At 47.8% G+C, this 16,904-nt stretch overlaps 1 protein-coding gene and 1 non-coding gene across 2 annotated transcripts in view; both read left to right on the forward strand.

The window, feature by feature from the left end:
* PSMD9 (proteasome 26S subunit, non-ATPase 9) overlaps positions 1-16,904 on the forward strand; it is a 29,085-nt gene that overhangs the window by 9,517 nt on the left and 2,664 nt on the right. The window contains exons 3-4 of the mRNA XM_003907296.3: positions 1,187-1,398; positions 4,742-4,843. Of these exons, the coding sequence (XP_003907345.1) occupies positions 1,187-1,398; positions 4,742-4,843 (314 nt within the window). The remainder of the gene's footprint in view (positions 1-1,186; positions 1,399-4,741; positions 4,844-16,904) is intronic.
* Positions 10,962-11,022, forward strand: LOC116269037. Its single transcript, XR_004176357.1, has one exon. It is a non-coding gene; the product is annotated as a U7 small nuclear RNA (small nuclear RNA).

The following is a 16,904-nucleotide window of genomic DNA, read 5'->3' on the forward strand; positions in this document are numbered from 1 at the left end:
GGGTTCTTTTCCCATATCTGCTCCTGTGGGTTGAGAACTTGAATCCCTTAACGACTGAGGGTCTCACTTTGCTCTAAAGTGACAGTGGCAGAGGAGGCAGGTCAGGTAGTATGGCAAGCCCACTGACAGGCACAGGGTATCAAAATACCAGCTGCTGTGCTGGCGTGGCCTGCAGATTGCCATGGTGGTTCACAACATTTTGAATTAGCTGTCTGTACTGAAAAATCAGAGAATTTCACTTCAGACATCCCCATTTTCAGCTTTTCTGGAAAAATCAAAGATTTCATGGCATGGGCTCTTCCTCCCAAACCCCACCAATTGGCAAGAGCCCTGTAGCAGGGGTGCCCTTTGGCCACCTCCCTGTGGACTCCCTCTCCTGGACTGAGTGTCTCCAGGATTACCAGGCTTACGCAGCATTGTTTTTTTTTTTTGAGACTAAGTCTCGCTTTGTTGCCAGGCTGGAGGGCAGTGGCACTATCTCGGCTCGTTGCAACCTCTGCCTCCCGGGTTCAAGCAGTTCTCCTGCTTCAGCCTCCCAAGTAGCTGGGATTACAGGCACATGCCACCACGCCCAGCTCATTTTTGTATTTTTTAGTAGAGACGGGGTTTCACCATGTTGGCTAGGTGATCTCAATCTCTTAACCTCGTGATCCTCTTGCCTTGGCCTCCCAAAGTGCTGAGATTACAGGCGTGAGCCACTGTGCCCGGCTTATGCAGCATTTTTCCTTCTAGAGGATTTCAGAGAAAAGTGAAATCTTGATTACCCCCAGCCTGAGTCATTCATTCACATGACCACAGTGCCAGCCCCTCATATGCCTTTGAGTTCATGCCTGTGGATTCAGCTGGACGTTACCTTCCTTCTGCTTACCTCTCAGGGCTCACCCGAGACAGCACTGCCTTCAGGAAGTCTTCCCTCATCTCCTAGAGTAGGAAGGGCAGACTTTCCTGCTGGCCAGGCCTCCCTGCAGTCATCAGATGTTACTGTAATTACTTATTCTGGAGCTGCTCCTTGCAGGACTGAATACTCCATGAGAGAATGTCCTCTGTCTTGGTCAGAGACTCCTCTTCGCCTCTAGCTCCATGTCTGGCATGTAGTAAGCGCTTGTTAACTCTTCAGTGAATGAACGTAGGAGTCTTGTGTCCTCCGCTGTCTTCCTTGGCCCTTGATGTGTGGTTCTCATCCCAGGCCTGCAGAATGATCACAAGGCGGTGATGAAGCAGGTGGAGGAGGCTCTGCACCAGCTGCATGCTCGTGACAAGGAGAAGCAGGCCCGGGACATGGCTGAGGCCCACAAAGAGGCCATGAACCGCAAACTGGACCAGAGTGAGAGCCAGGGCCCTCCACAGGCCTTCGCCAAAGTGAACAGCATCAGCCCTGGCTCCCCAGCCAGCATTGCGGTAATCCAGGGGTTGGCCACTCAAGTCCATGCCCAGGGGACACTGTGGGTCAGGTAGCCTTCAGGGGTGTGGAAAGACAGACCAGTTGTCTCCATGCTGCGGTGCTGAGTTCAGACTAGTTGTCTCCATGCTGCGGTGCTGAGTTCAGTTACTCATTTAATAAACACTGAGTGAGGCCTGCTGTGTATCCAGCCCTGTGCTGGGGGCAGAGTTTTAGAAGAGGGGTCAGCCCCGGCTGCCCACTACATTGGTTGGGGAGTGACCTGTTCCCAGTGACAGAAGATGATAAATGTCCCAAGAGAGGGAGAGGATCTCTTCTTGGGGCTTATTTTAGCTGGGCACTGAATGATGAAAATGAGAATGGCATCCTGCCAAATGAGTTAGGCATGTTATGTGGTGTGTTAAAAAAAACCTTAGGCTGGGCACAGTGGTTCATGCCTGTAATCCCAACACTTGAGAAGGCTGAGGCTACTTGGAAAGCTGAGGTGGGAGGATCACTTGGGCTCAGGAAGTCGAGGTTGCAGTGAGTTGTAACTGTGCCACTGCACTCCAGCCTGGGTGACAGAGTGAGACCTTGTCTTAAAAAAAATTACAGGCTCACGCCTGTAATCCCAGCACATTGGGAGGCCAAGGCCGGTGGATCACTTGAGGTCAGGAGTTCGAGACCAACCTGGCCAACATGGTGAAACCCCGCCTCTACTAAAAATATGAAAATCATGCCACTGCACTCCAGCCTGCGCAACAGAGTGAGACTCTGTCTCAAAAAAAAAAAAAATTACCCATTTAAAGTGTTTAGTGTTTTTTGGTATATCACAGAGCTATGCATCACCACAATCAATTTTATTTCTATTTAAAAAATTTTCAGCCAGGTGCGGTGGCTCACGCCTGTAATCCCAGCACTTTGGGAGGCTTAGGTGGGTGATCATCTGACGTCAGGAGTTCAAGACCAGCCTGGCCAACATGGCGAAACCCCATCTCTACTAAAAATACAAATGTTAGCCGGGTGTGGTGGCATGTGCCTGTAATCCCAGCTACTCAGGAGGCTGAGGCAGGAGAATCTCATGAACCCAGGAGGTGGAGGTTGCAGTGAGTGGAGATCGTGTCACTACACTCCAGCCTGGTGAGAGAGTGAGACTCTGTCTTAAAAAAAAAAAAAGGGAGGCCGGGCGCGGTGGCTCAAGCCTGTAATCCCAGCACTTTGGGAGGCCGAGACGGGTGGATCACGAGGTCAGGAGATCGAGACCATCCTGGCTAACAGGGTGAAACCCCGTCTCTATTAAGAAATACAAAAAACTAGCCGGGCGAGGTGGCGGGCGCCTGTAGTCCCAGCTACTCGGGAGGCTGAGGCCGGAGAATGGCGTGAACCCGGGAGGCGGAGCTTGCAGTGAGCTGAGATCCGGCCACTGCACTCCAGCCTGGGCGACAGAGCGAGACTCCGTCTCAAAAAAAAAAAAAAAAAAAGGGGTTTCACTATGTTACGTAGGTTGGTCTCCACCTTGTGGGCTCAAGTGATTCTACCACCGTGGCCTCCCAAAATGCTGGGATTATAGGCATGAGCCACCATGCCCAGCCATAATCAATTTCAGAACATTGTTCCTGTAAAGAAACTCTGTAGTGATTTGCCATCACTTCCCAATCCCCCAGCTCCCTGCACGCAGTTATCTACTTTCTGTCTCTATGGATTTGTCTATTCTGGGCATTTCCTCTAAGTGGAATCATATAATATGTGACCTTTTATGACTGGCTTCTTTCACTTAGCATATTTTCAAGTCATCTATATTGTAGCATGGATCAGTGCTTCATTTGTTTACAGACAGGGTCTTACTCTGTCACCCAGACTTGAGTGCCATGGTGCCATCATAGCTCACTGCAGCCTCAAACTCACAGAGTCAAGTGATCCTCCTACCTCTGCCTCCCAAGCAGCTAGGACTGTAGGCACACGCCACCATGCCTGGTTAATTTTTTATTTCCATTTTTTTTTTTAGAGATGGGTTCTCACTATGTTGCCCAGGCTGGTCTTGAACTCCCAGCTTCAAGCGATCCTCCTGCCTCGGCCTCCCAAAGTGCTGGAATTACAGGCATGAGCTGCCATGCCTGGCCCTTCATTCCTTTTTACGGCCAAATAATAGTCCACTACCTGGATATATCATATTTTATTTATCCATTTGTCAGTTAATGGGCATTTGGATTGTTACCACTTTTTGCTATTATGAAGAGTGTTGCTGTGAACATTCTTTTTTTTTTTTTTTTTGACACGGAGTCTCGCTGTGTCTCCCAGACTGGAGTGCAGTCGCACGATCTCGGCTCACTGCAAGCTCCACCTCCCAGGTTCACGCCATTCTCCTGCCTCAGCCTCCCAAGTAGCTGGGACTACAGGCGCCCGCCACCACGCCTGGCTAACTTTTTGTATTTTTAGTAGAGGCGGAGTTTCACCGTGTTAGCCAGGATGGTCTCGATCTCCTGACCTCGTGATCCACCCGCCTCGGCCTCCCAAAGTGCTGGGATTACAGGCGTGAGCCACCACGCCCAGCCAGCTGTGAACATTCTTATACATTTTTTTTTGTGGAGATGTAGTTAAATATAATTCCACAGCCACTTCTGGGGTAGGTCCTAATCTTTACTCATTTCATCTTCGAGAAAAAGCCTCACAGACCTGAAGTAACTTGTGTCAGGATACATAGTTCCTGACAGGTGGAATGGGGTCCTAAACCCTGGTCCTACCAGTCTTCTTTAATGATCACAAGTCTGTAAGTTGCACAGAAGCTCCATCTCGTTCACTACCCCATCTACAGTATCTACCCCAGTGCCAGTTGGCCCACAACAAATATTTGTTAAAGGGGTGAATGAGTAGTCGTCTGTGTTCTTAGGACCTAAAACAAGAGTGTCACTCTAGTCTTGGGTCCACCCTGTGCCTGTGGCTGCTTGTCTGAGGGCTTCTAGGGCAAATGTCTTGTCTAAATGTTGACCACTGAATAAAATGGGCCCAGCATGGCTTGCCTTCTCTTACCCTTGAACCTGGGTTAGGACCCCAGAGAGCAGCATTTGGCCTTTCCCATGCTCCTGAAGGCCTTCACAGTGTCTGGTAATTGCCAGCTCTCAGACATTGGGCAGACCTGGTCATCTTTACTAGAGCTGCCCTCAAAGGAACCCAAGGAGGAAGTGGCCCCATTAGCCACTGCCCCTTCCTGCATGAGGTGTCTACATCCCTGACCTCTTTGTTCTGAGCCTACCCTGTAGAAAACAAACTCGTGACCTTGACGTTAAATTGGGTATTGAAGGTTAGAGAACACCAGGAGCACACTGAACCTCTAGCCTGATTTTCCATTTTTCCTTCCCTTTCCAGGGTCTGCAAGTGGATGATGAGATTGTGGAGTTCGGCTCTGTGAACACCCAGAATTTCCAGTCACTTCATAACATTGGCAGTGTGGTGCAGCACAGTGAGGGGGTGAGTGGGGCTACCTGGTGTCTTGGTCTGTTTGGGCTTCTCTAACAGCATGACATAGGCTGGGTGGTTTACAAACTACAGAAGTTCATTTTTCACAGCTCTGGAGGCAGGGAAGTCCAAGATCAAGGCACCAGCCAATTTTGTGTCTGGGGAGGGCTTGCTTCCTAGCTCCTAGGTGGTGCCTTCTTGCTATGTCCTCATCGGAACCCTGGGAGCTCTTATATAAGGGCACTAATCCCAGTTGGGGCTTCACCTCTCATGACCTAATCACCTCGCAGAGGCCCCACCCCTAATACCATCACATTGGTGGTTAGGATTTCAACATATGAATTTCAGGGGGCCACAGACATTCAGGTCATAGCACACGGCCTCTGGTCTATAGTCCTGGAGTTGCTGGAAGTGTTGCTGAGGCCCTGGACTGCTGCCTTCATGGTGTTGCCCAGCACAGCCCCATTCAAGGCCTTTACACTTGCCATTCCTTCTGCCTAGAATGCTCTTCCTCTTCATCCTCTTTCTGTTTTACACTGGTGACATGCTCTCAGGGGGCCTTTCCTGGCTACCCTAACCTAAATTCCCCTCTCCTCTACCCTGCCTCTGTTTTCATTTAACTAGGTTTCTTACAGATCTTTTCTTTTCTTTTTTTTTTCTTTTTTTTAAAGACAGGGTCATGTTCTGTCACCCAGGCTGGAGTGTGGTGGTGCCATCATAGCTACGTCACTGGCTAATTTTTTTTTTTTTTTTTTTTTGAGACTGAGTCTGGCTCTGTCGCCCAGGCTGGAGTGCAGTGGCCGGATCTCAGCTCACTGCAAGCTCCGCCTCCCGGGTTTACGCCATTCTCCTGCCTCAGCCTCCGGAGTAGCTGGGACCACAGGCGCCCGCCACCTCGCCCGGCTAGTTTTTTGTATTTTTTTAGTAGAGACGGGGTTTCACCGTGTTAGCCAGGATGGTCTCGATCTCCTGACCTTGTGATCCGCCCGTCTCAGCCTCCCAAAGTGCTGGGATTACAGGCTTGAGCCACCGCGCCCGGCGGCTAATTTTTTAATATTTTGTAGAGGTGGGGTCTTGCTATGTTGTCCAGGCTAGAATTTTTGTTGTTGTTTTGTAACAAAGATCCACACTTTTCAGGAGTGACACTGTGGCAAAGTCCAGGAAAATTATTAACTAAAGTTTTTGGTTCCCAAATGAAGTCTCCAGTTAACCCAACAGTTCTGGATTTTTTGACTCCTGCTCAGCTGCGTGGTTCATCTACTTGTAACGCATCAGTGCAGGCCAGGCCAGGTCAGGTCAGGAGATGGCTCGCAGTTGCCTGTGCCCCTGCTAGTGGTCAGGCCATCATTTCTGCACTGATACTGTCATCAAATCTGTAACTTGTATGGATGCTTAAAATGATTTTGTGAAATTTATCAGTTTTTTTGCTTATGGCTCTTGCATTTTATGTCTGCTTAAAGAAATTTTTTTTTTTTTTAATAAATTCTTGGCCGGGCACGGTGGCTCACACCTGTAATCCCAGAGCTTTGGGAGGCCGAGGTGGGCAGATCATGAGGTCAGGTGATTGAGACCATCCTGGCTAACATGGTGAAACCCCGTCTCTACTAAAAAAAGGAAAAATTAGCCGGGCATGGTGGCACACGCCTGTAGTCCCAGCTACTGGGGAGGCTGAGGAAGGAGAATCCCTTGAACCTGGGAGGCGGAGCTTGCAGTGAGCCGAAATCACGCCATTGCATTCCAGCCTGGGTGACAGAGCAAGACTCCATCTCAAAAAAAAAAAAAAAAGCTTTTAATTCTTTTATTGTTTCATTTTTGTTTTTCCTTTAGTCTATCTGAAATTTATTATTATTATTATTATTTTTTTAATTTTTATTTGAGACGGAGTCTCACTCTGTCACCCAGGCTGGAGTGCAGTGGTGCGATCTTGCCTCACTGCAACCTCCGCCTCCCACGTTCAAGTGATTCTCCTGCCTCAGCCTCCTGGGTAGCTGAGATTACAGGTACACTCCACCATGCCTGGCTAATTTTTGTATTTTTAGTAGAGATGAGGTTTCGCCACGTTGGCCAGGCTGGTCTCGAACTGGCCTCCCAAAGTGCTGGGACTATAGATGTGAGCCACTGTGCCCTGCCTATTTTTATTATTTTTACAACAGTTTTATTGAGATTTAATTCACATACTACACAGTTCACCCATTTAAAGTGGTTTTTAGTGTAGTCACAGAAACCATCACAATTGTACATTTTCATCACCTCTCCTCCTGAGGCAGCCACTTTCCAGCCACGTGTCTTTCAGAAAGACTACAAGCACACAGAGCTGCCAGTTGATTTTAATATTATTAAGGTGTAATTTACCTGCACCAAGATCCACCTTTTTCAGTGTACAGTCTCGTGAGTTTTTCTTTTTTTTTTTAGATGGAGTCTTGCTCTGTCGCCCAGGCTGGAGTGCAGTGGCGCAATCTCGGCTTACTGCAAGCTCTGCCTCCTGGGTTCACGCCATTCTCCTGCCTCTGCCTCCCGAGTAGCTGGGACTACAGGCATGTGCCACCACGCCCAGCTAATTTTTTGTTTTTTTTAGTAGAGACAGGGTTTCACCATGTTAGCCAGGATAGTCTCAATCACCTGACCTCGTGATCTGTCCACATTGGCCTCCCAAAGCTCTGGGATTACAGGCGCCCGCCACCACGCCCAGCTAATTTTTTTGTATTTTTAGTAGAGACGGGGTTTCACTGTGTTAGCCAGAATGGTCTCAATGTCCTGACCTTGTGATCCACCCGCCTCAGCCTCCCAAAGTGCTGGCTGGGATTACAGGTGTGAGCCACCGCACCCAGTTGAGTTTTCTTTTCTTTTTTTTTGAGATTGAGTTTTGCTCTTTTGCGCAGTCTGGAGTGCAGTGGCATGATCTCGGCTCACTGCAACCTCTGCCTCCCGGGTTCAAGTGATTCTCCAGCCTCAGTCTCCTAAGTAGCGGGGATTATAGGCGCCCACCACCACACCCAGCTAATTTTTTTTTATTTTTAGTAGAGACAGGGTTTCACCATGTTGGCCAGGCTGGTCTCGAACTCCTAACCTCAGATGATTCACCCACCTCCCTCCCAGAGTGCTGGAATTACAGGAGTGAGCCACTGTACCTGGCCATTCCCGTGAGTTTTCACAAATGTATGTAATATGTCATTGCCACCACGATGAAGGTGGAGAGCATTCCATCACCCCGTAAAAATTGCCTCAGGTTTCTTTGTAGTTAATCCCTCCCCGTCAACTTCCAGAATGTCATAGAGAGAAAAACCAAACAATATATTGCCTTTTGAGTCTGATGTTCTTCACTCAGCACAGTGGATTCTGAGACTTCTGTCTCTTGTGTGGATCTGTAATTCATTTCTCTCTTTTTTTTTTTTTGAGACAGAGTCTCTGTTACCCAGACTGGAGTGCAATGGCGCAATCTCGGCTTACTGCATCCTCTGCCTCCCGGGTTCAAGCAATTCTCCTGCCTCAGCCTCCCTAGTAGCTGGGATTACAGGTGCCCGCCACCACGCCTGGCTAATTTTGTATTTTTAGTAGAGATGGGGGTTTCACCATGTTGGCCAGTCTGGTCTTGAACTCCTGACCTCAGGTCATCCACCTGCCTTGGCCTCCCAAAGTGCTAGGATTACAGGTGTGAGCCACCATCCCTGGCCTAATTTGTTCCTTTTGATTATTAAGTAGTACTGCAAGGTGTAGCTGGACCACAGATTATTTTTCCGCTTACTAGTGAGGGATGTTTAGGTTGTTTCCAGTTTTTTGTCCTTACTGAGAAGAGCTGCTGGGTTTTAATCTGTCTTTTCCAGTTAAATGTATTCTCAGCTTCCTTGTAGGCCTATACATCCTTCTTTATAAAAGCAGTTATTCAATTTTAAGCAAAACGAATTTTTTCTTCATGTGAAATTTCTCGGGGAATTCCAAGATGTCATTGGATAAAAGCTCAGCTGTCTTGGTGGGCTGGAGGATGGAGAAGGTCGCATGTTGTGAGTAGGGCCTCCCTGGCTTCAGCCTCATCCCCTCAGGGGACCTGAGCTCAGCTGGAGAATCAAGAATCTGTTTTGTAAGTCAAGAAAAAAAACCTTGCCTAGCGCGGTGGCTCATGCCTGTAATCCCAGCACTTTGGGAGGCTGAGGCGAGTGGATCACCTGAGGTCAGGAGTTTGAGACCAGCCTGGCCAACATGGTGAAACCCCATCTCTACTAAAAATAAAAAATTAGGCCAGGCATGGTGGCTTCACACCTGTAATCCCAGCACTTTAAGAGGCCAAAGTGGGCAGATCACAAGGTCATGAGATCGAGACCATCCTGCCCAACATGGTAAAACCCCATCTCTACTAAAAAAAAAAAAAAAAAAAAAAATTAGCCGGGTGTGGTGGTGCGTGCCTGTAGTCCCAGCTACTTGGGCTGCGGAGGCAGGAGAATCACTTGAACCTGAGAGGCGGAGGTTGCAGTGAGCTGAGATTGCGCCACTGCACTCTGGCCTGGGCCACAGAACGAGACTCCATCTCGAAAAAAAAAAAAAAATTAGCCGGGTGTGTTGGCACTCCTCAGCTACTTGGGAGGCTGAGGCAGGAGAATCGCTTGAACCCAGGAGGCAGAGGTTGCAGTGTGCTGAGATCACGCCACTGCACCCCAGCATGGGTGACAGAGTGAAGCTCTGTTTCAAAAAAAAAAAAAAAACACACACACACACAAAACCTCACAGTGTTCTATTGTGAGACATTTAGATAGTTTGCAGTTTTGTGAAGATTAGCACTCTTGCAGATCCATTTCTATTTCTTTTTTTATTTTTTTTGAGATAGAGTTTTTCTCTTGTTGCCTACGCTGAAGTGCAATGGCATGATCTCAGCTCACTGCAACCTCTGCCTCCCAGGTTCAAGCGATTCTCCTGCCTCAGCCTCCGAGTAACTGGGATTATAGGCGCCCATCACCACGCCCAGCTTATTTTTTGTATTTTTAGTAGAGATGGGGTTTCACCATGTTGGCCAGGCTGGTCTTGAACTCCTGACCTCAGGTGATCCACCTGCCTCGACCTCCCAAAGTGCTGGGATTACAGGCATGAGCCACTGTGCCCAGCCCTTTTTTTTTTTTCGGAGATGGAGTCTTGCTCTGTCGCCCAGGCTGGAGTACAGTGGTGCTATCTCAGCTCACTGCAACCTCTGCCTCCCGACACCCAGCCTTCTTTAACGAACTTTTTGCAGGTGGGATTTCTAGATCAAATGCATACAGTTTCAAGAGGAAAAAAATCTTTAAAAAAATGTAAGTGACTGGCCGGGCGCGGTGGCTCAAGCCTGTAATCCCAGCACTTTGGGAGGCCGAGACGGGCGGATCACGAGGTCAGGAGATTGAGACCATCCTGGCTAACACGGTGAAACCCCGTCTCTACTAAAAAATACAAAAAACTAGCCGGGCGAGGTGGCGGGCGCCTGTAGTCCCAGCTACTCGGGAGGCTGAGGCAGGAGAATGGCGTAAACCCGGGAGGCGGAGCTTGCAGTGAGCTGAGATCCGGCCACTGCACTCCAGCCCGGGCGACAGAGCCAGACTCCGTCTCAAAAAAAAAAAAAAAAAAAAAAATGTAAGTGACTGCTGATGGATAAGAGATTTCTTTTTGGGTGATGAAAATGATCCAGAATTAGATAGTGGTGGTTGTTTATACTAAATACATTGAATATAGTGAACTCTGAATATACTAAAACTAACTTAATTGTATATTTTTAAATGGTGAATTTTATTGTATGCAAATTATGTCTCAGTGATAAAAATAGGCTGGTTGCAGTGGCTCCTGCCTGTATTCCCAACACTTTGGGAGGCCAAGGCGGGAGGATCACTTGAGGCCAGGAGTTTGAGACCAGCCTGGGCAATATTGCGAGACTGTCTCTCCCCAAAATATTAAAAAAAAAATTAGCCAAGCATGGTAGCATGTGCCTGTAGCCCCAGCTGCTCTGGAGGCTGAGACAGGGGGAACACTTGACCCCAGGAGTTCACGGGTACAGTAAGCCAAGGTCACCCCACTGCACTCCAGCCTAGATGATAGAGTGAGACCCTGTGTCAGATAAATAAAATACACATTTATCCTTAAAATCACATAGTGCAATTGTATTTACAAATAAAAGTCCTAGTGTTATAGCTCTAAGAATCTGTCTACCAGGTTTTCTGATCATCACTGGAAATGCCCCCTCCTCCCAAAATAATTTTTTATTTTTTATTTTTTTTTTGAGACAGAGTTTTGCTCTTGTTGCCCAGGCTGGTGTGCAATGGCGTGATCTTGGCTCACTGCAACCTCTGCCTCCTGGGTTCAAGCAATTCTCCTGCCTCAGCCTCCCGAGTAGCTGGGATTACAGGCATGCACCTCCAAGCCTGGCTAATTTTGTATTTTTAGTGGAGATGGAGTTTCTCCATGTTGGTCAGGCTGGTCTCTAACTCCTGACCTCAGGTGATCCACTTGCTTCGGCCTCTCAAAGTGCTGGGATTATAGGCATGAGCCACCGTGCCTGACCCCAAAATAATTTTTTAAAAAGTCCTGTGTCTCTCCCTTCCTTAGTGCCTTCCACTGCACATGCTGGGTCCTGGGCAAGGTACTGGAGCTGTAATGGGGAATGAAACAAATAGGGTCCTTGCCTTGGGAGTGCTTTGGTGGGGGAGCCAGGCCTTAATCAAGTAATCACAGCTGTATAATGATGAACACTGATAAGTGTTAGGAAGGAAGAGTGTTAAGAAGCTCAGAGAGTCAATCATGGGACCCTGATTTGGTTTGGGATTGAAGGAGTGTTCCTCAGGAAGTGACCTTCAGATGTGTATAGAAGTTTCTCTGGTCGGGGGAAAGCTGGCAGGGAGAAAATCCTTCTTAGGCCCTGGGGTGGGAGGATCAAAGAACTCAGAGGAGGGTGGAGCCCAGAGCAGAATGGAGAGAAGGGGAGGAGGCGAGGCGGGGAGGTGTTAAGGTCAGGCCTGTGGTCCTTAGTAAAGATTGTGCTGTATTTTTCCTGAGGTGCGGAAGGGAGCCACCGTATAGTTCCAGGTTGGGGGGTGACAGGGGTAAGAAGCCTTCTCTGGATGTTAAGTAGAGAACAGATTGGAGGGTGATAGAGCTGTAGCAGTGAGTCAAGAGAGGATGGTGGCTGTGACAAATGGGGTGGAGGAAGGGGCCAATCAGAGAGACATTTAGGATGTAAAATCCATGAGCCTTAACCTGATGGAGTATGTCAAGGAGGCCTCCAGGTTTCCAGCGTGCCCAGGGGTGTCATTGACAGAACTGGAAGCACATAAGTATGTCCCTCACAGTTTCCGCATGTGGGTGCGTGTGTCTACAGCCACTGCTTTTTTTTTTTTTTTTTTTAGGACAGGATCTCTCTCTCTGCTGCCCAGGCTGGAGTGCAGTGGTGCAATCATAACTCACTGCAGCCTCAAACTCCAGGGCTTGAGCAATCCTCCTGCCTTGGCCTCCCAGGTAGCTGGGACTACAAGTGTGCACCACCATGCCCGGCTAATTTTTTTTTCATTTTATAGAGACAGGGTCTTGCTATGTTGCCCAGGCCGGTCTAGAACTCCTGGCCTCAAATGAGCCTCCGGCCTCAGCCCCTGAAAACACGGATTATTAAGCATGAGCCGCCACGCCTAGCTGTGATTGCTTTTTGACAAAGATGACACAGAAAAGGCCTAGTGTACATGTCGCTCTGCATTTTTGCCCACTTTGAAGGGAATTCTGTGTCAGCACATGTGTATCTTCATTCCTTTGAATGATCCCACCATATCCCATTGGTCGGTTCACCATCTTTTACTTAGCCAGCCTCCCATATTCAACATTTAGGTTGTTTCCAGTGTTTGGCCATAACAAACAGTGGTGTAGTGAGTATCCTTGCCTGTGGGAGAATTTCTGCCGTGTTGCTAGACGTGTCATTACTGAGTTAAAGGCAATGCACATTTACCCTTCATAGATCTTGTCAAGGTGTCCTCCAAGAAGCTTGTGCCAGTGCACGTTCTCTGAAGTAGCACCCATGAGTGCATCTGTTTCTAGCCCTCCCAACTATATTATAGTCTTCGGCAATGACATAGGTATTCTTTGACAATCTGGTAGGAAATGACTTTTTTTTTTTTTTTTTGAGATGGTGTCTCGCTCTGTCACCAGGCTGGAGTGCAGTAGCGTGATCTCAGCTCACTGCAACCTCCACCTCCTGGGTTCAAGCGATTCTCCTGCCTCAGCCTCCTGAGTAGCTGGGACTACAGACGCCTGCCACCACGCCCAGCTAATTTTTGTATTTTTAGTAGAGACGCGATTTCACCATGTTGGCCAGGACAGTCTCAATCTCTTGACCTCATGATCCTCCTGCCTTGGCCTCCCAAAGTGCTGGGATTACAGGCATGAGCTACTGTGCCTGGCCTATGCTGTATTTTCTTAGATTTAGAGATTCCACTGATAAACCTGACATATTTTTTTTGTGTGTGGTAAATATATATATAATAAAAAAAATTACCATTTTAGGCTGGGAGCAGTGGCTGACGCCTATAATCCCAGCAGTTTGGGAGGCCTAGGTGGGCGGATCACCTGAGGTCAGGAGCTGGAGACCAGCCTGGCCAGCATGGTGAAACCCCATCTCTACTATAAATACAAAATTAGCCGGGCGTCATGGCGGGCACCTGTAATCCCAGTTACTCTGAAGGCTGAGGCAGGAGAATTGCTTGAACCCGGGAGGCAGAGGTTGCAGTGAGCCGAGATCGCGCCATTGCACTCCAGCCTGGGTGACAAGAGCGAAACTTTGTCTCAAAAAAAAAAAAAAAAAAGTTACCATTTTAACCATTAAAAAATCTACACTTTAGTGGCATTAAGTATGTTCACATTGTTTTACAAACATCACCCCACCCATCTCCCATCTCCAGAACTTTTTCACCCTCCTAAACTGAAACCCAATCTCCATTAAACACTAACTCTCCATTCCCACTTTCCACAGCCCCTGGCACCCACCATCCTACTTTCTGTCTCTATGAATTTGACTACTCCAGGGACCTCATCTAGGTGAAATCTTTACATTCTGTATAGTTTTTTTTGTGTTGTTTTGTTTTTGAGATGGTGTCTTGCTCTGCTGCCCAGGCTGGAGTGCGGTGGCGCAATCTCCACTCACTGCACCCTCCACCTCCCAGGTTTGAGCCATTCTTCTGTCTTAGCCTCCCTGAGTAGCTGGGACTACAGGCGTGTGCCACTAGGCACAGCTAATTTTTTTTTTTTTTTTTTTTTTGAGATAGAGTGTCGCTCTATCGCCCAGGCTGGAGTGCAGTGGCGCCATCTCGGCTCACTGCATACTCCGCCTCCTGGGTTCATGCCATTCTCCTGCCTCAGCCTCCCGAGTAGCTGGGACTACAGGCGCCTGCCACCAGGCACGGCTAATTTTTGTATTTTTAGTAGAGATGAGGTTTTGCCATGTTGGCCAGGCTGGACTTAAACTCTGCCTGCCAAAGTGCTGGGATTACAGGGTACTGTATAGGTTTTGTCTGGCTTATTTCACTTAGCATAATGTCTTCAAGGTTCATCTGTGTTACAGCATATGTCAGAATTTCCTTCCTTTTAAAGGCTGTATAATATTCTACTGTATGTATGCACCACATTATTTTTATCTATTCATTAGTCAGTGGACACTGGGATTGCTTACACCTTTTTGTTGTGAACAGTGCTGCTGTGAACATGGTTGTACCAATATCTGTTCAAATCCCTGCTTTCATTTCATTGTATATGTGCCCAGAAATTTAATTGCTGCATCATGTGGTCATTCTATGTTTAAAGTTTCTAAAATTTTTTTTAACTTTAATATATGAACTTTTTTTTTTTTTTTTTTTTTGAGATGCAGTCTTGCTCTCTCACCCAGGCTGGAGTACAGTGGCACGATCTTGGCTCACTGCAACCTCCACCTCCTAGGTTGAAGTGATTCTCCTGTCTTAGCCTCCCTGAGTAGCTGGGATTACAGGCACCCGCCACCACGCCCAGCTAATTTTTGTATTTTTAGTAGAGACAGGGTTTCACCATGTTGGCCAGGCTTGCCTTGAACTCCTGACTTCAAGTGATCTGCCTGCCTTGGCCTCCCAAAGTGCTGGGATTACAGGTGTGAACCACCACACCTGGCCTATGAAAATTTTAAAATGTCAAAGATGACTCAGGTTTCTGGAATGAGCTTATTTATTTATTTGTTTATTTTGAGACAGGTTCTCACTCTGTTGCCATGGCTGGAGTGCACTGGTGTGATCTTGGCTCACTGCAGTCTCAGTCTGGACTTCCCAGGCTCAAGCAGTCCTCCCACCTCAGCCTTGCGAGTAGCTGGGACTATAGGCACATGCCACCATGCCCAGCTAATTTTTGCATTTTGTGATTTTGCCATATTGCCCAGGCTGGTCTTGAATTCCTGGGCTCAAGCGATCCACCCGTCTTGGCCTCCCAAAGTGCTGCTATTATAGGCATGAGACACCGCGCCCGGCTCTATGTTTAGGTTTTGGAGGACCCTCCATACTGTTTTCCACTGCCGTGCAGCATTTCACATTCCCACCAGCAGTGCACAGGGCTCCAGTTTCCCCACTTCCTTGCTAGCACTTGTTTTCTCTTTCATAATTGGTGTGTGGTAGAATCTCATTGTAGTTTTGATTTTCATTTCTCTAACAATTAGTGACATGGAGCGTCTTTTCCTGTGCTTTTTGATCATTTGTATATCTTTGAAGGAATGTCTATTAGGCCAGACTCAGGAGACTGAGGCAGGAGAAGCGCTTGAGCCTGGGAGGTGGAGGTTGCAGTGAGCTAAGATTGCGTCACTACACTCCAGCCTGGGCAACAGGAGTGAAACCCTGTCTCAAAAAAAAAAAAAAGAAAAAGAAAAGAAAGAAAGAAATGTCTATTCAAGTCCTTTGCTCATTTTCTTTCTTTTCTTTTTTTTTTTTTTGAGACGGAGTCTTGCTCTGTCACCCAGGCTGGAGTGCAGTGGCGTGATCTTGACTCAGTGCAAGCTCCGCCTCCTGGGTTGATGCTATTCTCCTGCCTCAGCCTCCCGAGTAGCTGGGACTACAGGCATCCACCACCACGTCCGTCTAATTTTGTTTTTTTTTTAAGTAGAGACGGGGTTTCACCATGTTAACCATGATGGTCTCCATCTCCTGACCTCGTGATCCACCCGCCTTGGCCTCCCAAAGTGTTGGGATTACAGGCGTGAGCCACCATGCCTGGCCCTTTGCTCATATTCTTTTTTTTTTTTTTTTGAGACGGAGTCTCGCTCTGTCGCCCAGGCTGGAGTGCAGTGGTGCGATATCAGCTCACTGCAAGCTCCACCTCCCGGGTTCACGCCATTCTCCTGCCTCAGCCTCCCGAGTAGCTGGGACTACAGGCGCCCACTACCACGCCTGGCTAATTTTTTGTATTTTTGGTAGAGACGGGGTTTCACTGTGTTAGCCAGGATGGTCTCGATCTCCTGACCTCGTGATCCACCCGTCTCGGCCTCCCAAAGTGCTGGGATTACAGGCGTGAGCCACCGTGCCCGGCCTACTCATATTCTAATCAGATTTTTTCTTGATGTTGAGGTATAAGAGTTCTTCATATGTTCTGGATATTAAATCCTTATTAGATATATGATTTGCATGTATTTTCTTTTTTCTTTCTTTCTTTTTTTTTTTTTTTTTTTTAAGACAGAATCTCGCTCTGTCACCCCGGCTGGAGTGCAGTGGTACATTCATGGCTCACTGCAGCCTTGAGCTTCTGGGCTCAAGTGAACCTCCCACCTCAGCCTCCCAAGTTGCTGGGACTACAGATGTGCGCCATCAAACCTGGCTGATTAAAAAAATATATATACTTTTTGTAAAGACGAGATCTCCCTCTGTTGCCTGGCTGGTCTTGAACTTTTGAGCTGAAGCAATCCTCCTGCCTGGGCCCCTGAAAGTATTGGGATTACAGGCGTGAGCCACCGTACCCAGCATGCATGTATATTCTCCTGTCATGTGGGTTGCCTTTTCACTCTGTTCGTAGTGTCATTTGATACATAGAAGTTTTAGATTTCGATGGCATCTTGTTTTGATTATTTTTATTTTTTTGAGACGGG

This window comes from Papio anubis, chromosome 9 (assembly GCF_008728515.1).
Source record: "Papio anubis isolate 15944 chromosome 9, Panubis1.0, whole genome shotgun sequence".
NCBI lineage: Eukaryota > Metazoa > Chordata > Mammalia > Primates > Cercopithecidae > Papio > Papio anubis.